Here is a 21655-nt window from a genome sequence, read left to right on the forward strand (position 1 = left end):
AACCACCAGCAGGCACCTTTGACTACTCCAAGTAAGAGATAGAAAATCTATTCTTTCCACCTGGCCCTTTTTTTTTCTTTGTGCTTCTGTCTTTCTACTGGTATCTTCCTTTGTTTTCTCTCTCATTAACAAGGTAAAGGAAAATTATGTGACGGATTTGTATACATCAGCACAGTATTTCAGTCTATCATGTTTCTTCACATTGAAATCAATTCTGCTTTTACAGGAAATTATCCAATCAGATTAAGAACAGGTACAGTGATGTTCTCTGCCTGGACCAGTCACGAGTTCGACTCTGCCAGCTGTCTGATGATGAGGATGAGGTAATAGTTGATTAATTGATTAATTGATTAATTAAACTTCAATTTTTCTCCTATAATTATTTCATGCATATGTTTGAAAATATTCCTTAATGACTTTGTTGATGATAGGTGATTTTATAAATGTTTGCTGCTAAATTATGGGACAGAGTTGCCAACATCAGTCATATTCACTTTCACACAAAAAGAATGTATTAAACTATAATGTTATATGTTGCATATTTTTTTCATAAGTAATTAATGGTCAGCACTGAAGTGATCAGCAAAGGATTGGCTGTAGACATAAATGTGGATTTGATGTTGCATTAGCAGTTACATTAGATTACAAGACTAACATTTGTGTGTCAGCAATTGGGTCTGTTGTTTATTATGTTTTCACCTGTGCTTGTCTGCTGCATCTGATATGTGTGATTGGAAAGTGGAGCCACTGGCAGTATTATACACAGTGGCTTTTATGTGGTTAAAAGGAAAGGCCTGTTTTTGGCAGCCCGGATCTTATTTTTGTAAAATGAGCACTGTGTTATAATAGCTAAAACTATAAATATAAGACCCATGTTGTAAAAAAATCCTTTAGAAGAATTAAAAAGGTTATTTGGCTGTAGAGCAAATGTTGAGGTTGGCAAATGAATGAATCTCATTAAGTAAAGATTGACTGGACCCGCTCTGGATTCATAATGCATTGTATATAGTAGCATTTTTGCGTGACTCCAATCTAAATGTTTAACCATTTACTGCAAGTAAGTGGCGGGCATAAAATGTAATTTTACAGAGAAGTCAAAGCTATAGTGATGTAAACATATGTCAGCCCCACTAATAAGACTAATGTTGAGTCCTAACATCTAGCAGCGAGTCTCACCACATCTCTGCTGTGTGTTTTTGCAGACATCCGATTACATTAATGCCAGTTTCATGGATGGGTACAAGAGGAGCAACGCTTACATCGCAACTCAGGGTGAGCAGCTGTTGAAACAAACTCTTAATTATCTTTATATAGTCCTTCATGCACATTACACTTTTTCTTCTCCAACCTCACTCAGTTCTCCTTAAACCATAGTAGGGAACAATGTGGTGTTACCACGATCTGACTGACTTCTGTGTCCCTCAGGTCCTTTGCCAAAAACTTTTGGTGACTTCTGGCGTATGGTGTGGGAACAGATGGTACTTATCATTGTCATGACCACCAGGTGAGGCTTATTCACCTGTGATTTCAGGAGTGTATTATGAATTGAGCCGGGCAGTCACTGTATGGATTAAGTCTGATTTAACCCTTAATTGGTTAAATCAGATTCATGAGACATGTTAAAGTCGCTCAGTTGATCCGTACAGTGTGGGCATAGAAGTTAAAGGTTCTGGCTTTGCAGAAAGGCAGGTAAAAAACGTGTAGTGTGAGTTAACACTACGTACAAGATTAACAAAAAACGCACAGTGTCTGTCTAGCTTTAGAAATGCACAAAGAGTGTTTGCATAGAATAAGCAATAACATGATGGGGTGATGATGAGATTAAAAGGTTGTGATTTGTGTTGTGTGTCTCAGGGTCGTGGAGCGTGGACGTGTCAAGTGTGGTCAGTACTGGCCTCTTGAGGAGGGCAGGACCGAACAGCACGGATACTTCTTGGTCAGGAACACACATGTCCAGGTGTTCCAGGATTTCAAACTCTCCCATCTTGAACTCTACAACACACAGGTAAGTCATGGTGACCATGTTAGTACCTGAAAATTTCTTAAACTAGGTCTGTTAATCTAATATAATAAAATGGACCTCAGAGTATCTTTGATGGCTCTAGAGGTCTTTAAAATTGAACTAAAGATAACTTGATATGTGACTGTGAAGACTTTAGATTGTGGGATTGCTTTTCTTGGTGGAATCTTTGTAAGATTTCATGCAATCTGCCAAGAATACTTGGCATGAAAACTGTCCCACAGGCTCATACATGCCAGTTGAAAGGAATGAGCCTAAAGTGTAGCTCTATTCTTCTTCTATGAACCTGTCCGACCTTTTGTTAGTCTGGAGAGAGACGGGAGGTGTGCCACTACCTCTATGTCAGCTGGCCAGATTTCGGGGTGCCCAAGAGTGCTTCTGCTATGCTGGACTTCCGTGAACATGTACTTCAACGGAGGGAGGCTGCAGTTCAGAGCCTGGGATCCAGCTGGACGGGGCCTCCAGGAGGCCCCCCTGTGGTTGTGCACTGCAGTGCTGGCATTGGCCGCACAGGTAAACACAATATTAAAGGGTGTGAAATGTTGTTGAATGCGTCAAGTTCAGCTCAAATGTTCTTTTTACTATCCATTTAGTTATCTACTGTCTTAGATGCACTTTACTCCACCTTCCCTTTGAGTTATATAGTCTTTTCTTGTTATACAGACAGAATCTAGAGATGGAGTAACTGTTAAAATAAATGGAAAATTTGCCAAGACACATTTGGCCACTGAGATTGTTGTTTAAGGTGGGTTAGTGGCTCCAATATGTTTTTGAGCCTGTGCTACTAAGAAATCAGACAGCTCTGAAGGAAAAAATTGATCTCAGAACTATATAGGTTTACCTGACACATAGACTAGGAGGGTAAGAACTCATTTAGTTTTCCCCTGTTGCTTGTTTGTTGTTGTAAGTCTTCCTTATGTATCTTCTCTACCTTGCTCTTCTTCCCTGCTTTCTGTATAGGCACATTCTGTACACTGGATATCTGCCTGTCCCGGCTGGAGGACATTGGCACAATAGATGTCCGTCAGACGGTGCGGCGGATGCGTACACAGAGGGCTTTCAGCATCCAGACCTGGGACCAGTACTACTTCTGCTACACAGCAGTCATCGAGTATGCCCAGCGCCATGGGAAACTGAGCCCAGTGCAGTGGTCTGATTCAGACCTAGAGACAGACAGCGAGTGAGGGACACATGGAGGCATAACTAGACAAATGGGATAGCCAACCTAAACCGAAGTAATAGGGACGAAAGACTGAGGAATGACATTTCAGAGTAGAGGAGAAAGATGACTCTTCTGCCAAAGAAGAGACAAAGGATGGAGATCTTGTTTTGGCTCTTGATGTAACGACACGGACTCCCACAGTTGCTCTTCCTTTACACGAGTAGATAGACGGAGGAGGTGAAGAGCTCCGGAAAAAAATACAGGGAGTGGAGACTGTACGTTGCATCACTGATTAAGCAAGCTGTCCTGCCAATTTCCGAGCCCCTTTTTATTTAGCAAACTACAGGGGAACTTGGCCTGCCCTGAACCTGTCTTGTTGACGAGCGTTGTAAGAGTTGTAGCATTTTTATATTGACTTGCACATGAGGAATGACAAACTTGAACTTTACCCCTTGAAGCCCTCCAAACCCTACTCTTTTTTCCTCTCTGTATTTCTGGTTCCTTTTCAACCCTGAACAACTCTGTGATCACAGATAAAGTGTGAGGGGTATGAAAAGGTGAAACTTGAAAACTTTTTTTTTTTGCTTTGTGTTTGCTCATTTTTTTTTGAGAGGAAATGGTTCTGTGTGAGCATGTGGCCATAAGTGATAGTTGATCAGTGTGTGAGCCATTTAGTCCATTTCTGTTTTTACTTTTATTTTCCATGTCCTTTTTTTCTATGGTGCATTTTCTACATGTGTTTCATATTTGTGCATATGTAGACTAACTTTTCAAAGCCAAAGTCCTCACCTTGAATGCTTGGATGTACTCCTTAGTGAAATATTATAGACTGAAGCCCATGTATATTCTTGTAACATACATTTATACATTAGTGTGCATTATAACAACCTCTGAGAGAAGAGCAAAAAAGCCGTTTAATATAATTGACCTAACCTTGAGAAGAAATATCTATGTAGCGAGCCAGGCTATGACAAAATATTGAAAAGAGTTCTGGTATAAAAACTGATATCGTAATGCAAATCTGTGTGATTTGTCAGGTCTAACATCATTTTTACTGTTGGAGAGTTCTGAATGGTGGACGATCTTAAGTAATTTGGCCTTAACTTGATTCACTGCCTTGTCGTTCTCAGACCTAAACCATACCTGAAACTGTAAACTGTTTTATTTCCCCTTTTGTTCTTTCCTTGTTTGAATCTTACTCCCTTGATACCACAACTGTTGTGTTTGATTCTCGAGGCATATTCTGCCTCAGATAATTGTGCCTTCAAGTTTTCCTTAGCTTAATGTCTCGCTAGTATAGTAATAACACCCAAAAAACTAGTGCACTTGCATAGTACACACTGACTATGTGCCACACAGGACACCCACATTTTGCCTATAGTCCTGTACATAGTACACTACTTATCAATAACATAAAAGTAGTGAGTTATCCGGGACTAAGCTCTGGTTTGAGACATGGCTATTCTTTTATCATTTGACCTCAGGGGGTAATTCTAGTGTTTTTTGCCTAGTGTCAAAGATCCGTTTCTGGGTTTGCCTCTGGTAAATTATCATTTAAGAAAAAACTATATCAACTTTATTTTGTATTTTTTACTGTATTGTATCCTACTATATTTATGTCTTTGTAAAACTTCTACAATATTGAAATCAGTGAATGTTGGTACGATGCTACAGAGAAAACAAAACCAGTTATTGCATTTGATAAGCTGAACAAATCAGATGGGGAGTGAAATATATTTTTTGTTGTTCACAATGAAACTTTAGTGGAAAATATCACTTGCCATTGTATTTTCAGAACTGACTTGTATAAATTGTGACTGTTCAATTCTAGGGCAGGGAGGGTTGGGGTAGGGGATGTGGGTGGGTAATGTGGTAATGCTTTTAGAGAGCTTATTGTTAAACTCTTCAGTAACAATGACATTAATGTCTTACTGTCTGGTACCCAATGCCAAGGACAACGCAAAAAAAGAGCTATCAAGAGGGAAAAACAAGCAAAAAAGACAAGTGGCTGACATTTCTGTTCACAAAAAATCCAGCATGGTGTCAATGAGTTAAAAAAAGAATATATATATATATAGAGAGAGAGAGAGAGAGGGAGAAGGGTTAAGGTTTATCAGCATGATAAGAGAGCCTTGAATGTTTTTGGGGTAATGGTGTCCAAGCAATTTTGTCAGACGTGGATATTATTGGTGAATGTGGACCCTGCATCCCTCAATGCCAAAGGCCCAGGCTCACCCAAAAGATTTTTTCCTGTCACACATCCTCAACATCCCACTAGCATTGACCTACCAGTGCAGCCTTGCATCCATGGACACAGACTCTGGAGCAACACGGGAACATTACTGAAGATTATGTATAGCTACAAGATGGGAGAGTGTGTATGTAAAAGAGTCTTGGTCCCCATGCTATTTTTAATTTGTTTTTTGAGAAACAGAGAATGCAATGTGCATTGTCATTGGTGTTCATTTACTGTTTATTTTTGTGCTTTAAGTTCTCGTGATTGAATTATTGCCTTTTACATGCTGTCAGCCCGGCTGTCCCATTAAAGCAATGGTATTACTATCTTGAATGAGTACAAAGCTAATGCGATCTCTTTTTGACTGAATGGAGTGGTGCAAGTGCAGTATGAACATGTTCACCATGTTTTCAGTTCTGTGGGAATTCTTTTCACACATAGTAGATGGGCAAGGAAGGAGAATTGCTGTTTTTTCAGTGTATTGGCAAGTTTTTCTGCCCTCAGTCAACAAAAGCAAACAGCTTTAGGCTTGTAGATTTAGGTTTGAGTCTGTGGACTTAGTGCTGCACTTATATTCAAATTTGAGGCACGTGTACTTCTGAGTTGAGTGTTTTTGGTGCCACTTTCTGCTTCCATTCTACAGTACTTTTTACTCCACATTATTTTCCAGCTATTATTTAGTACCAATAGCTGTAACTTTACAAATTATGACTTTACATACAAAACGTGATGAGATAAAATATGAATCTTTGTTATAGATGAAACTACCCAGTGTTATATAACAAAGCTAAAAAATTAGATCCACCTCAACCAACTAAAACAGTAAAATACTTCTTAGCCTACACGTGAATGCATCAGCTATTAAAAATTAGTAAGATATAGTAGTGTAACAGTCAGAGGAGGCATTTTCTGCATCTAATACTTTCACGTTTGATAACTCAAGTATCGTGTGTGGTGTTAATGCATTCACAGTATTCAAGTGAAGGATCTGAATTCTTCCTCTGTCAGTGCCTGGCACACTCAGACTTTCGGCGGCGTCTGGCAATCTTTTATACACTTTATTTTGTAGAGGAAACAAAGCACACATGAGAGCGCTTATAGAACCTTCAGCTTTTTCCTTAGAGCTGTAATAACAATACAAACTGACTAGAAAAATCCGTAAATCATATGATAGAGAGATAATGCTATCAAGCCAGTTACTGCTGCTGTAAGCCACATGACCAGACATTTCTTGGATGGCTTCACAGTGCCATATCAAATAATAATATAATTGAACAAAAACTTAACATCTAAATATAAATCAGTATAAACCCGATAAGGGTTTGATAAATTTGTCAAGGAACCATTGGAGCCTAATTGGATTGACCAATAAAAGTTCTTGTAAATTACTCCCTGTCAAACCGCAACTCCTCATTTTTCAATTTTTATGTTGTAGTTATGCAGAGTTTATTACTTATGGACGAAGCCAGGATAGCAGTCACCTGCTTCTAATCTTTCTGTTAAGATAAGCTAACCAGCTGCTGGCTGTAGCTTCATATTTAGTGTACAGATATAAGAGTGGTGTTGTTCTCTCCTAACTCTAAGCAAAGAAGAAAAAAATTGTTTGTTTTTAAACCTGATCAAGATCAGGTTGCCGAAAGTAAACGAATAATAATTAGTGTTTCTGAACTCATGTGTAACTAGTCATGTTTTCAGCATTTAATGTAAAATTGACCATTTATATATATATATTTTTTTTTTTTTAAGTTATATTTTTGGGTATTTTTTTGCCTTTATTTGGACAGTACAGTGAGACATAGACAGGAAATTCAAGGAGTGAGAGAGAGGGCATGACAGTAAAGGGCTGCAGTTAGGAGTAAGGGTGAGCCACTGAGGCGCCCCAATTAGACAACACATAATTGTTGTTTAAACTTCGCCAGATCCCCATCTAATATTACCCTGTGATATGTAAATACTGTACATACTGATCGGTATCATCTGAGACCAACTCTCTTACAATTGATGCACAAGTTCTCGACAAGTCTTCGTCTGTGACAGCCTTTAACCCTTCTCACTATGTTAAACAGATGCAATTTGCCAATCTGACCATCCATTAAAGTGTCTCTTGATTTAATTACGGATCACAAGACCACCGCTTCCTAAGTTTCCTAACTTCCTATGGCCAGTGAAGTCAGTTGCATGGGGTGTGACTAGTTAGGCTCAAACCACATTTTGAGACTTTTTTTTGAAAAACAAAGATGCCATCATGTCACTTTCATGAACAGTGTGTATCCGCAGTGGCATTTGGCAGGGCCTCTGAGACTGTTTGCTGATTCAAGTAATTTTAGTAACCTCTGCGATAATACAACAAGAAAAGCTGAGCACCAGAGGTTATACACTTTTTTTTATTAAGAATAAATATACAATATAAGTAGATCACCAAATGTGACCAGTCCAGTATGAAAACACTCAGAAAACACAAAACCTATACAAAGTGAAATTCTTAGAAAGTGAGAATTTTGTGACTGTGTTTCAGGCTATTTTCATCCAGTTTGGTTTCAAATGAAACAGCACTTCAACAGCAGTATTCATGCTGTGGTGAGTGTATGGCCATGTTCACAAAATAGAAGAAGCCGGTTGATTACCTGGTCAGTTAATCTGTTGCAGAGTGAGTGACGGAATATTCAACTATAATCTAAGCACTGAGGCGCTCTCCAGACAGAGCTAGGTGTCCTGAGGCAGCATCACCTGTGGATGTGGTTCTTTTCAAATAAGTTGGGGTATGTTTTCTCGGCACGTGAGCAGGAGGTGCAGCACACACTTCTGTAGTAAGGGTAAATGCAGAGTCGGGCTTGAACCACCACCATACAGTTATGATACTGGTCACTGCATGATGGATCTGGGAACAGAAAAGAGAAACAAGGTAGAGAAACTGAGAAGAATTAAGGAAGCAGAGCAAATTTAATTCTAGGCTGATTACATTGTGTCTTGCTCAAAGCAGAACTGGATTTAGAATCGTTTTAATGGGGGGGGGGTTAGGGGTACAGTTTTGAATAGGCCCCTCTTACATATGAGCAGAAGAACCAGAGAAGACAGCAGTGTCGTCTGTGGTTGTCGTGCATCACTTTGTAGTTGTTATGTATCTTTTTATAGTTGTTTTGTGTCTCTTTGTGTTCATTTTTTATTGTAGTCATTTGATTGACTTTCCAACAAGAAGAGAGAGGCTCTGGTACAGGCGGCCTGACTCGTGCCCATTCAGTAATCCATTCACAATATTAATAAGCCAACGATCACCTCCTGACTCTGGTAGGGGGGCGACATAGATGATCAATCAGATTTCCCAGGCACAGGTCTCCCTCTCGCCTCCCTCTGTCCCCACTCCTAGTTGTAAGTGTTGGCACCAATTCACAGACCTCAATACTCAATAGATTCACCAAAGTGATGCGGAATCTGAATCAGTCTTACGGTCTCAGCACTGAAGTCAGAATCAGAGACCGAGTAATTCCCACACAATAAATTCTCACCAATACATGGCAGTATCAGTACTGCAGTATCAGTACTGCAGTATCAGTACTGCAGTCGTGTTGAGAGTATGACAACATGTTCCTGCTAAAATGAACCGAGAGTAAAATTCACTTTGTTAACTCTAAGACTGAAAATACACATTTACTGATGTGAAAATGAAAAGCGGATTATTCTCATGACAATTATCTGATTGCCTGTAATCTTTCAATAACTATTAAAATCAAAAATATTTTCTGATGCATGAGGGAGGATTTGCCAGTGTGTGATCTCACACAGACACAGCTCAGTGTTGTTTGTTTTAGCTCGATTAAACTGACATATAGCTCCACTGTTCCGTCACCATAGTGGTGCATCCATGAACCAAACATTGCAGAGCAAGTTGGTCAGTGAAAGCCTGATTGATAGAAGAATCACATTAATATGTTACAGGTTATTAATTAAATGCTTACAAATCGTGGTTCAAACACTTGAAAATATTTTGGCATATGGAGCTGCTTTCAAAGGTACAAGACTGTTTTTTCATTGAAAATATAAGGTCACATATCTCACTCCATCTAGGTCCTCCCTGACCCTGGTGCGTGAACTCAACTATACCTGCCTTAGTGCAACACTACTCGTTAGACTTACTTATCTCAGCTACACAAGGTTGTTTGTTGCATTCTTCTCGACTCTCTGGGGTCGAACTGGGGTCACACCGGTCGCTTGGGGCAATGTTGTCGGCAAGACAGCGCACCTCTCTCACACGGTAGCCACCGTTGCAGGAACGAGAACACTGAGGTGATACAAAGAGAGGACAGAGGCAGAGGTAACGGATTACACTCACGACGTAATCTGAGGATTGAGAATGTGAATGAGGACACCATTTAATCACCTTAACTCATATCATATTTATGAACTTCCTTTGAAATGCCAGTGTTGTAGCATCATACATATAACATAAATATATTCTACGAAGTTGGCACTGGTTTGTCTTACTAGGCAGTCATCATTTTTAAAGGGTCCACCGAAATTCAAGAAAAAAAAACATATTTTCTAATATACCCCTAGTGGTATCCGGCCATGCAAGTAGTTTCAGTTTTATGTGTTGAGATTTTGAGACATTCACCTCTGCAATGTCTGTTTCTGCCCCAACACAGTTGAACTGAATTTCACTTGCACAGTTCAATACAATGAAAAATTACATTTTGTAAATCTCAACAGCCACATATCTTTCTAGATTGTCATGGTTACTCTAGATAATCCGCACACATCACTGAGAACAGTTTTCCAACTAAGAATAGTCCCTATGAAACTGTTCAGATTATGTTCTGTGGACTATCCAGAGGTTTTAATATATTAAGATTTGACAAAAAAAAATCGCAATTCAAGGTTCACTACTATCTTCTTCTAGGAGTGGTCTTCCTCAGTGGATGGAGTTTTCTCTGTTGTCATGGAGATGGAAGTGTTGACATGTGAGCTAAGCAGCTCTTATGTTTTCATCATTAGAACTTTTAGCGACTGAGTTTTCATGTCAACAGCAGGTCCATCTTCATGACCCTGAGCAGACTCTATCCATAGGTAAAGACTATATGATACTGTTAAAAGCTCTTGAAAAGCTAGTAAGCAGCCCTTTAGTTGGGATTGTTTTGTCAAATGCTTATTTTTGTTGTTGAGGTTTTTTGTTTCAGTTATTTTCAATACTCTTCACTGAGTATCTGGGTGAATTATGGAGTCTATCTGCATGGCTAGATGCCACCATAAATAGATAAACAAAATATGTCTTTTTGTGTTTTGGGTGAACTGACCTTTTAATACCCCTGTATGTTATAATCAAATGTCCCAAATACTGTGATTTATTTATGTGTCTGACAACATGGGTTCATAACATGCATGGTAGACGGACAGAGAGAGTTTGGGACACTTACTGCACTCCACTCTGTGACATACCACTGTACACCACATGGCTTCAGTCTGCAGGTCTCAGCTGTGATTGGCTGGGGCAGACTAGAACACTTAGACTTGTCCATCACCTCCATGCGACCATTGTCGTTGAAAATACAAGCCACGCTCCTGGTCTGCGTGCCATTCCCACACTCTGCAGAACACTTAATTAACCCACACATGTAAGGTGAATGAATGGTGTTTGAATGGCGTCTCTGAGTACTACATGCATGTATATATGTGGATTACCTGACCCCAAGGTCCTGTATACCACTCCAGCTGGTTTTGGCATGGGCCTGAGTCACAAAATATCAATTCTGGTGGGCGTTCCCCTTCACAGTTGCCCAATGGGAGATCAGTCACATGATCCATCAGGCATACTGCTGTCCGGGTTCGATTACCCGTACCACACTCTGCAGAGCACTGAGGATTATCACACACGTACATGGCCAATCAGTGCAATGTCAATATCTCAACATGAGTTTACTTTTTTTTTCTCTGTACACACACGCACGCAAGCACAGACACACACACACACACACACACACACACACACACACACACACACACTCAGGTACACTGTATTAATATTTTCTATTTTACCCGTTGGCTCCAGAGGGAGGTGAACCAGCTGCGTGCACAGGCTCCCATGTCACAGTTTTGCAGTGTGTCTGGCTTTAGCTTCATGTTACACTCCTCATCCTCCTCCACATCACCCTGGTTACTCAAACACACCACCTCCCTGCTGCGCTGGCCCACCCCACATGGCACTGAACACTGGGGGAGACAGACAGAGGGAGAGAGAGGTATATTATGGCATTGGGTATGGACGGAGTAAAATAATGACCAGAGAATATCAGTCAGTGGTGAAAAATAATTAAGTAGATTTACTCAAGCATTGTACTTATAATCTGTTTGGAGGTACTGAAATATTACCTTTTATTACTCCACTAAATTTATTCAACCACTGTTATTAGTTACACACAGATTAGTTATTGCAGATTAAGATTTTTTGGACAAAACATATGATCCTGTTGTTAAAATATGATCTGCACCTGGACCAGTTATAACATTAAACTGTTACTTTAAATCTAGGATGCAGACTTTTTATTGTAATTTAATATTTTTACATCGTAGTACTTCTCTTACTACTACTACTACTACTACTACTTTCTCTTACTTTTACTTGGCTCAAAGATCTGAAGACTTTCTCCGCATCTGATTAAAGTAAAGGTCTATTAGTCATCATCGTGCATTATAATACTCAGAGGTATGTGTGTGTGCGTGTGTGTGTGTGTGTGTTTTCTCACCGGGCTCCACTCAGATCGAATCTGCCACTGGCTGCAAATTTTCAGCTGACAGGTTGACTTGGTCACTGTTTTATCAGACGACCCACACAGCTCTGGTGCCACGGTAACGGAGGACTCCCTCCCATTGGCATGGACGTGAGTGACCTGGCGGCAGATGACCTGGCGGTGCTGAGTGCCAGGTCCACACTTCCTGCTGCACTCTGACCACTCCCCCACATCCCAGCTGTGAGACAATCAAAGATGACACAGAGAGAGAGAGAGAGAGGGTGAGCAGAAATAAAGAACAGCCTGCGGTCCATCACAAAAAAATGTGGTGATATATGAGTTTTCAATGACTTTTCTCAAGCATGTCCCAGCTGTCTGTCTCCAGTTTGATCACAGTTTTTGTGTGTGGATTACAGGAGGCATTTTAAAGTCTGTTGTTTCCTTAAAAAAGAGATCATAGAGGAGTCAAGCAAAATAAGCCAACATGTGCTGCACAAGTTCAGATGTTTCTCCTCCCTCTGTTACCACTGAAGTTTCAGTTTTTCAGTCCTCTGTTGCTGCTGCATTCCCAGTGGAAACATATTTATTTCAGATTGACAGCAATCATGGATCACCGACACTCTGGGCGAAATATCTAACAGACCCACAACCAAACAACACAGTCAATGCACTAGCACCCTGCTACATCTTGGCAATGGTAAGATCTTGTGGTATTTGCCACAAGACATGAAAATCAAAGCCACACCAAAGTGAGTCAGGGTGATTGACTGTGACTGGTGACTGACTTATGGCTGAAAAGTGTGTGAGTGACGGAGGTTTCACCCTGAAAGTCAACAGCGTCACGTGGAACTAATACAGTGTACATGTGTGTGTGTGTGTGTGTGTGTGTGTGTGTCTATGTGTGTCTGTGTGTGTGTGTGTATGTGTGTTACTCACTATGCAGTGCAGGGCTGGGTGTTGCAGTCTTCTTCCCGGTTTGTTGGTTCAAGGGCAAGGTCACAGAGGTCAGCAGCAACAGTCATCTGTGAATCCTTCTCAACACACTCCCAGAACACCTGACGCCTGCCTGGCAAGTGCACACACACACACACACACACACACACACACACACACACACACACACACGCACACACACACAGAAAAAAGACCAAGCAAGTCAATGTGTGTTTGTCTGCAAACATTTGACTGTATACATACACGTGTTGACAAACAATAAAGTTATTTACATGAATTGTACTGATGTATGAGGCCCATGTATTTTGCCAGCAATCTTGGCCCTATAGGTGTGAAAACTGCAGTGAACAATTACAGCTTTCAGTGACATTTATGTGTGTCATCTCTGATTCTGTAACATTTTTACTATCATTTGTGTTTCCTTGCTGCAGTGTAGAGATCGTAGATTCTGAATGGTCTTAGGTCTTTTTTGCATTGGCAAGTATGGATAAAGCAAAGCCCCAAATATTTATTTAGCATAAACAAAAAAGTGCTAAATAAACAAGTATACGAAGTAAAGATTTGGAAAGCATTCATTCAGTGTGTGTACACCATTTTTTTTCTTTGTGTTGTACATGTTTCCTCACCAGTGCCACAGGTTGTACTACACTCTGTGTGCCCACTCTTTGTCCAGGTATAAGTGGGCCGAGGGTCAGAGTCCCCGTTGTGGTCAGAGGAAACCTGTTTGGGATGGGGTGTCTCCTTGGTTATGTCATTGTTGGTGATGTCACCTTGGTGAACTTCCTCACCTGGGTTGGATGGATCTACTGCCTCCGCTACGAGAAAGTGGTAGTTTAAGGGGTGGAGCAAGAATGTTCACAGGCACTTACGTGAAGAACGGCAGTGAAGTAAAAGTAAAGAGATGGAATGAAGCATGAAACAAAATTCAGTAAGCGTTAAAGGCCCAGCACACCCACACAGGTGATTTCACTTATGGCTGATTAGATGTGTTTTCAGGACTGTGTGGGTGTGTAAAGGCTGTTCTAAATCCCTACCTACATCCACTAATTCTAAGCAGATGAGTAGCGTGTCCACATCGGTCAAAAAGTTTACTCAGTCAGCATGTTGACTTTTGAGTGTGCTGTTGATGTATGATGTATGCTACTCTCTGGCAAAGCACAAAGCAAATGGAAGAGTTACTTACAGCTGGAAAAAATCAAAACTAATTGTGGATGTTGGCAAAACAGCTCCAGTAACACCTCAGATCATGTCCAGCGGAGCACATATTGTTTCATTTCTTGTTGATATAAAACGTTTAAGTATGTTGATTTGTTGTATACAAACTGGAAGAGAGTATTGTACGAGAATATTGTACATAAAGTATACAGTATGTACAGTGGGTGGGAGAAAATAACTCCTTTATATTCTTACCAATACATGGAGTCGGATGACCAGCATCTTCCAGCACAGTTCCACCCACCTTCAACCTTTGCAAAGGTCTAATCAGCCAGAATATTTGAAAACGCCTGTGGGGTTGTGCAGGGTCTTTAAGAATATTTGCAGTTTCTTGAGATAGATCAGGAGATTTATTAAAATTAAGTAATTATTTGCCAGCGTCGGCGGATGCAAATTAGACTGCTTCTTTAATCAAGGTTAGATATTAGGTAATGAAATGAAATGTGGCCCAAATGACCAATTATTGTCTCAGAGCGTGGTGAAATGCTCTTTTCAAATGCTCTGCCAGCATAAGCTTTGGATTCCTATCTGTATCAAATTTGATCAAAATCCTAATCAAATTTTGCAAAAGGACAGTTTCTCTCAAATGTACCTGCATGAGGACACAAACAGAGGCATGTGTTATTATCCTCGCAGGCAAACTAGAATATTTAGTGTGTTATTGTGAGCACTCACACAGGGGAAGTATATCAGAAGGTGTATCTGGCTCAGGAGTCGGGTGTGTGTTTTGTAAGGGTTCACTGTATTCATAGTATACACCGGGACCTGGTTGCTGGTAGATCAACTATGGAAAAGAGAGAAAGAGATGAGTGGTAGACCTTGGTATGTTGTAATATTGTTTTTGTATTGTAGTACAATGTATTATGTACTGTATGTATTTATGCATTTGAACAAGATACAGTTCTCACATAAACATGCAGGTCCTCAGTCAGCGGCCCAGGTGCAGTGATGGACTCTCCATTGCGAGAGCGGATTTCATTGGGTCGTCGGTAGATCAGCTGTGTTCCTACAGCAATGAAGATCCCAGGCCGGTCAATCACCCAGTTTCCATTGATGATGGAGACGCCAGTTTTGGTCTGCAGAGCTGGAGGAAAACCACACGTTCATCCATCACTGTAGTGTTTGTCATGCTGAAAAAATGTTTCTGTTGTTAGATACAGTATGTGTGTGTGTGTGTGTGTCTGTGTGTGCGTCTGTATCTATGTGTGAGTGTGTACCCAGGTAGTTTCGACTCTTCACTGTCTCCTGTATGCTGATGTTTCGTGCTCCTGCAGGAATCTCTGCAATCTTATGGTAGCCAACGCGGAGGAAAGTACGAGAGAAATTCCCCTTCACCACTTCATACTGCTGCCAACACACACATTGACACGCTGTTATGCACACAAAGCCACCGGGCACAAACACTGTATATGCCCGATTGTGTACATGCACGGACGCTCTCTGCATGCTCTCTGTACCACGGTTTCACCATCACAGGCATGTGTTTCAACAGTACAATCATAAATTCCGCTGGATCACATTGCTGCTCTTTTTCTCTCATTTTCACTCATCCATCCTGCTCTCCAACTCTCTCTCTCTCGCTCTCTTTCTCTCTCTTGCTGGAAATCCCACAGCTCACTCAGTCCAGTCCAACAGTTGGTTTGAGTTGGGGAACCTTTCTGGTCTTCCTCTCCATTCCTCCTCTGCACAGATCTCCATTTTGCAAGTTTACATTTTTACCTCTTCTCTTCTTTTCACGTCATGTCTTTCTCAATGGGCCTCTCTTTTTTCTTCCCCTTTTGATGCTTTATCTATAATCTGATATAGCTTGATCTGTTAGTGATTAGTTTCCCTGAGTGACAAAGATAGATATAATCTATAACAAACTGGTGGGCTGCCATGCAGTTGTGTCCGTCTGCCAGATTTTGGTTTGATTTTACTTGTACTTGATTTGACAACAAAACAACATTTGTAAAACACTGACATGGCTCTTAAAAAGTTTGCATAAATGATTAAATTACAGCTTCAAACATTCATCTAGCTACATATGAATATGAATTACATTTACACTTCTTTCCTTGACTGTGTGGATTTCTTACCTCCAGAGGGGATGGGCTGGCTTTGGTATCCCAGGGAAGAGCACCTGAGGGTGGGTAGAGAAGACAAATAAAGTGGAGGAGAGCCAGAGCTCGACCCTGCCGCAGGGAGCTGCGCTGCTGCCACAATCCAGCCATGGAGAAACTGAGGAAGGACACTCACACACACATATACACACACATGTTTAATGGGGGAGTGTGTGTCTGTGAGGTGGGGTTGGCTTGAGGGGTGGGAGGGAAAAAAGACAAAGTTTGGGCGGGATGTAAGGAGAAATGTTGAGAGAAAGTGCTTGAAAAGTGTAGGCACATTTTTTAAAGTTATTTCAAGTTGAGGTCACACCCATCTTGCACCTCAGTATGAATGTTGTGATAGCTCATGATGTGTGTGTGTGTGTGTGTGTCTGTCTGTCTGTGCCATGTGGATAGGCTCCTGTAGTGTATTCTAAAGCTCATCCAAAACCAATATCTCTGCCTGTGAATCGTCATGCAAGATTGTGAGGCTTTGGACACACATCACTCTTGATCTTGCTCTGACTTCTCCACCCACTTCTTGTTTTTTACTTTATAAGGCTCGTCTAGTTATTCCATTTTTCATTTCAGCAATGATGGGGAAAAAAATGAAGGCTAAAAAGTCTGAATTAAAAATACCAATGTAAGAAAGGGCTGGATTGAGCATAATCAATAAAATATGCTGAATCTATTCACAGTTTATTAAATTCTCTCTCTGTAGTGAACACAAAACTTGGAAAGTACCATTTTTCTCTACAGTGATTCCCAGTTTCCCTTCATCAGTGATTCACACCCAAAAGATGCCCACCACCATACCATGTCGGGGAGAAATTCTGATTCAGAAATTACTGTAAATCCACTGGCAAGGAATCAAAACCCCAAAGTTACACACTCCCAACATCTTCATCTAGCAGGGGTATAATAATATTTGCATGGACATAAATGATTTGGTGAAGATCAAACACATATGGGTGCAATATATTCCCCTGGCTGAATGTTTTAGTTCTGGGCACAGGACTGTTTTATCCCTGTAAACACACAATGTAGTGTAGCTTGCCTGGCTCTTTAACTTTCCACTGTTTTATGTTGGAGAGTGTGGAGAGATACGAGTTGTAAATATCAGAGGCTACTTTAACTGCCGACTCTAACTTAATGTCATGGAGAAAATTAGAGTGATGGAGCAGAGATAATATGTTTTTCCCACCTGTTTCATGCCTGTATTGAGTAGCACAAACCACAATTAAATTCTGAGAAAGAACTTTTCCCATAGATTGCCAGCTGATCCGCACCGCAGCTGTTCACAACATGGGGGTGAATTTGCCAGGACTGAGAATTTCACAACTCACAACTTTGTGATTTTGTGTGTGCTTGTGTAGGTGCATATGTTTGCATGTGAACTCTACAGAGGTATACGAGCTACATATGTGTGGATAAAGCACCATGATGCAATGTCCACAGTGCACCGTGAATCGATCAAGTGAGAAAGACAAGTTTGACTGTGATCCTGCAAAGCTCTGCGAAGCCTCACGAGGACACTGGAAGCAACACTGAGAGAGATGATGCCAGTAAATAATTTCCTCTGTCTTTATGTGTCTGTCTGCGTCTGTCCATGTGAGTGTTTGGCACTGTGCCCTTTGACCTGAGACACACAAGGGCACTGATATACTGCAGCACGAACCAAGATTATAAGCATAAACCTACACACACAAGCTGTGCGTCGTTTTTCTTTCTCCCCCTCTCTGGTGCATAGCCAGACGACGCTCCCTTACAGTGAATGCTTGGTAGTCACGTAGCAATGACATGGGCATTCTGGGAGGCTCCAAAATTCTGTCAGGAAATACTGGGAATTCTGTGCAAGACGGTCGCTGTTAGGGCTACAACGTCTGTTTTCCAATGTGACAGCTTAATAGCTGCCATGTCTGATTACTCACACACACTGTGAGGCCCTGAGAGCAGCTGGAAGTGGCACAGCAGCTACTTAACACACTGATATGCTCAACGAATGACATGTACAAGCATAGAGCCACAAACACAGGCACTATACAGATAACCTTATGCTTCGTCAAACTGATAACACACATGTTAATACTGCAACATTTTCTAAAGATGATGTGGTTATCATGTTTTGCAGCTATTGGCGCGATTATATTGGGATTTAGCTAAAGACGCTGACATGCCCGACTGCTGCGGTTCAGTTCTGAGGCTTGTATATATGAAACTTAACTGGCAAAACCTCAGGCCCTCATGCAGTCTGTTAAAACCATTGACTGCAGCAGAACTTATCCTCAAAAGCATTACAACAATTTATTCTTTTTTTTATTCATGAACAAAAGAAAGCATTTCTCTTGAGTCGCATCTTATAAAAGGACCCAGAGGGGGGAACACCCACTGGCTTGCAGTTTGCTACAGTACATTGAAAATATGTTTCAATGTGCAGTAAAATGTGAGCTCATGCAGATTTGGGATTTTCTGTTACTTTCCCGAGAATCAACCATATTTGAAATATGATTTAGTTTGTGTGTGTGTGTGTGTGTGTGTGTGTGTGTGTGTGTGTGTGTGTGTGTGTGTATGTGTGTGTGTGTGTGTGAATACACCTGAATACACACTTACCCGTGCAGACTCGTGTCAATGTGGGGACAAAAATTGAGGTTAAGACTTGATTGAAGGGCTAGAATTAGGTTTTGGTTAGGATAAGGGTTGGGGTTAGGTGATTAGTTGTGATGGTTAAGGTTAGGGTAAGGGGCTAGAGAATGCATTATGTCAATGCATGTTCCCCACTGGGATGGTGAAAAAATGTGTGTGTGTGTGTGTGTGTGTGTGTGTGTGTGTGTGTGCATGTGTGTGTGTGTGTGTGTGTGTGTCTGTGTCCAGGCTGGCCACACTGGCCACAAAAAATGAAGAAGAAAAGAAGACAAAATGGTAAAAGACAGAGAATGAACAATACAGTCACCAGAAATTTAGCTCACCACTGAAATCAAAGATTTCTCTCCCTTACATTCCCTTACTATTGATTTTCCCCATTTTCCTCTCTTCTCCATGTCCCTTTTTTTCTTCTCCTCCCTTCCCTTCTTCTATCCTTTTTCTTCTGTCCTCACGCTCGCCTTCCCCTCTCTTTTCTTCCAGCTGTGGGTTGTTTGATGTCCCTCTGTCCCGTCCTGGCCAGCTGCCCCAGAAACCAAATGAAGGGTTCTGTCATCCCGCTGACACCTGGTCGTCCCCTAACCACCGGTTACTTCCCTAACGACCAACTCTTTCCCTAACGACCATGAGAAACACAGGACGACCACTGATCAATCACTAACATTCCTCTGCAGATGACTGTCCATGTTGGCTAAGTGTCAGGATGTAATATTTTCACTCCATAAACATCTCATACGTGACTTGGATGGCCTGTTCTGTGAGCTTAAAAGCATCATGTCTTCCTACTTATTAGAAATTCTTTAGTTTTGAGTTGATCTGTCTCTAATTGACAAGAATAGGCGCAGTTAAGTTGTACCATGCCAATGCATTCAATGGAGGACAGTAACTATAGATAGAAATAGTTACTGTGGCATTGACAGCACAACAAGTAAACTGCGACAGTGAGAGTGGTTGTATACACTCATTACAAATGGCTGACAAGTAAGCAGGGGTCTGTTAACATGCATTCAGTGGTCTTTGTGCTCACCTCTCACCTTTTCATAATTACAGGCTTGAGACTAGTTCAGGTGAAGACACACACACCTTCTGACGCCATAAATACACCTCTTTGGTCAGCTACTGCAACTGCATACCTACAGGGTCAAGCAGAACAGTTTTTACATTACAACATAGAGAATGCTTTCCATCCCTCAGGTTGTGTATACCTGCCCACGAATGCACATGGAAGCGTGTGTGCAGGTAAATCTTATAACTAACCACTACCTTTTAGAAAGGTGTAACTGTCCATTTGCCATATGGTAGACTGCTTTGTTTTATTTCATTTTTAAATACCCCAGTCAAACAATGTTGCACGGAGGGTGTACATAAAGGGTTTATTTCTTTATAAATGACTGTCTGTAAGAATGGATGTCTTGCTACATACTACATATATGTCAGTCTTGTGATTTACCAGCGACCTGCCTGCAGACCATAAGGGGGAAAATAATGGATGGGTGAATGGAGTATACATGTACATTTAGAGGCAGGTTACAAGACAAATGATATCCTAATAAGGTATTTGGCCACCAGAAGCTAGATGAACAGATTCAGTGCTCTTTGATTTATATCCTACAAGACTCTACTAGAGGGATGAGCATGTACCTTTATTTGGTTTTTTGATGATGGCGGGGGAGAGCGCTGTCTAACATACATATAGTTGGGTTGAGATCTGGTGAATGATACACATCATTTTGATACTTATAAAACCATTCCATGACCCATAATGTAAAAGGCACCCTACCCCTCCTACAGGAGCCATTTTAAAAGTCTTTGTTGTTTTTTTATTAATAATAATAACAATAATAATAATAATAATAATAATAATAATAATAATGATAACTTGAATTTTTATAGTGCCTTTCAAGGTACCCAATGCTGCTTTACAGAGTAAGAACACAAATAAATAAATAAAACTAATAAATGAAAACAAGACGAGACAGAATAAAGATGGCAATGATTGGAGGAGATTGTAGGAGATGAGTGAGCTAGAGGCCATAGGTGGGTTTTCAGCAGTTTTTTGTAAATGTCCAGAGATGAGGCCTTTTAGGTCTTTTATGTCTCTTTGTAGTTCATAACTTTGTAGTAATTTTGGGTCTTTTTGTAATTGATATGTGTCTCTTTCAGTGACATTTTGCAGGTCAAGCCCAGGCTGACCCCCTGACCTTTGGGGTACCTGGGCCTGTGCCCAGTAGGCCCACTCAGTAATCCATCTATGATAGTATATAATTAGATATAGGCTAATATACACTCATAGGAGCCATGTCTCTGCAATGAATACTGTTACTTTTTATACCTTTTGATAAGTCCATTTTCATTAAGCCTACTTAAGTATTTTTACAGTTTGGTATATGTGCTGTTATTTGAGTAAAGGATCTCAATACTCCACCAGTGGAGAGATGTTTCTAATATTTTTCCACCCAATCTACATTGAGTGTAGAGACCATAATGACCACAAAATCACCACGAAGGTGACTCAACAACTCTGCAGCGCTGTTTTGTTTTAATGGCTGCAGTAACTGTTATTCGCCACAAGGGCGCGGACGAAGCAACAAACGGAAACAGGAAATGCAGTCAACGTCGACGTAC

General features: G+C 40.8%; 2 protein-coding genes across 2 annotated transcripts; one reads left to right on the forward strand and one right to left on the reverse strand.

The window, feature by feature from the left end:
* Positions 1-5: 5 nt before the first annotated feature.
* On the forward strand, positions 6-5751 carry ptpn9b (protein tyrosine phosphatase non-receptor type 9b; the record flags this gene model as incomplete). The annotated part of the gene is made up of 7 exons (XM_023418553.2): positions 6-31; positions 227-323; positions 1203-1272; positions 1426-1504; positions 1855-2005; positions 2326-2533; positions 2981-5751. Coding segments are annotated over 7 exons (855 nt in total), but the record flags the coding sequence as incomplete, so codon positions are not given.
* A 2033-nt stretch (positions 5752-7784) lies between these two features.
* Positions 7785-16519, reverse strand: adamtsl7 (ADAMTS-like 7). Its single transcript, XM_023418462.2, has 12 exons — positions 16385-16519; positions 15524-15653; positions 15215-15390; positions 14982-15090; positions 13718-13906; positions 13074-13203; positions 12153-12375; positions 11446-11619; positions 11092-11265; positions 10827-11006; positions 9550-9694; positions 7785-8296 (listed from the first exon to the last, which is right to left on the reverse strand). The coding sequence occupies exons 1-12, from the start codon at positions 16517-16519 to the stop codon at positions 8142-8144; spliced, it is 1920 nt and encodes a 639-aa protein (XP_023274230.1). The 3' UTR covers positions 7785-8141.
* Between the last annotated feature and the right edge of the window lie 5136 nt (positions 16520-21655).

The sequence above is a fragment of the Seriola lalandi genome, unplaced genomic scaffold, assembly GCF_002814215.2.
Source record: "Seriola lalandi dorsalis isolate HSWRI2012SDOR001 ecotype SW California unplaced genomic scaffold, Sedor1 jcf7180002054582, whole genome shotgun sequence".
Lineage (NCBI taxonomy): Eukaryota > Metazoa > Chordata > Actinopteri > Carangiformes > Carangidae > Seriola > Seriola lalandi.

What these genes read in the sequence shown, in the direction of transcription:
- adamtsl7 (XM_023418462.2), bottom strand. Translation starts at nt 16,519, where the DNA reads ATGGCTGGATTGTGGCAGCAGCGCAGCTCCCTGCGGCAGGGTCGAGCT. An exon ending in TTCTGATATACTTCCCCTGT is followed by an intron (nt 13,907 to 14,981) that starts GTGAGTGCTCAC and finishes ACTTTCTCGTAG; the next exon opens with CGGAGGCAGTAGATCCATCC. An exon ending in TTCGATCTGAGTGGAGCCCG is followed by an intron (nt 11,620 to 12,152) that starts GTGAGAAAACAC and finishes TGTCTCCCCCAG; the next exon opens with TGTTCAGTGCCATGTGGGGT.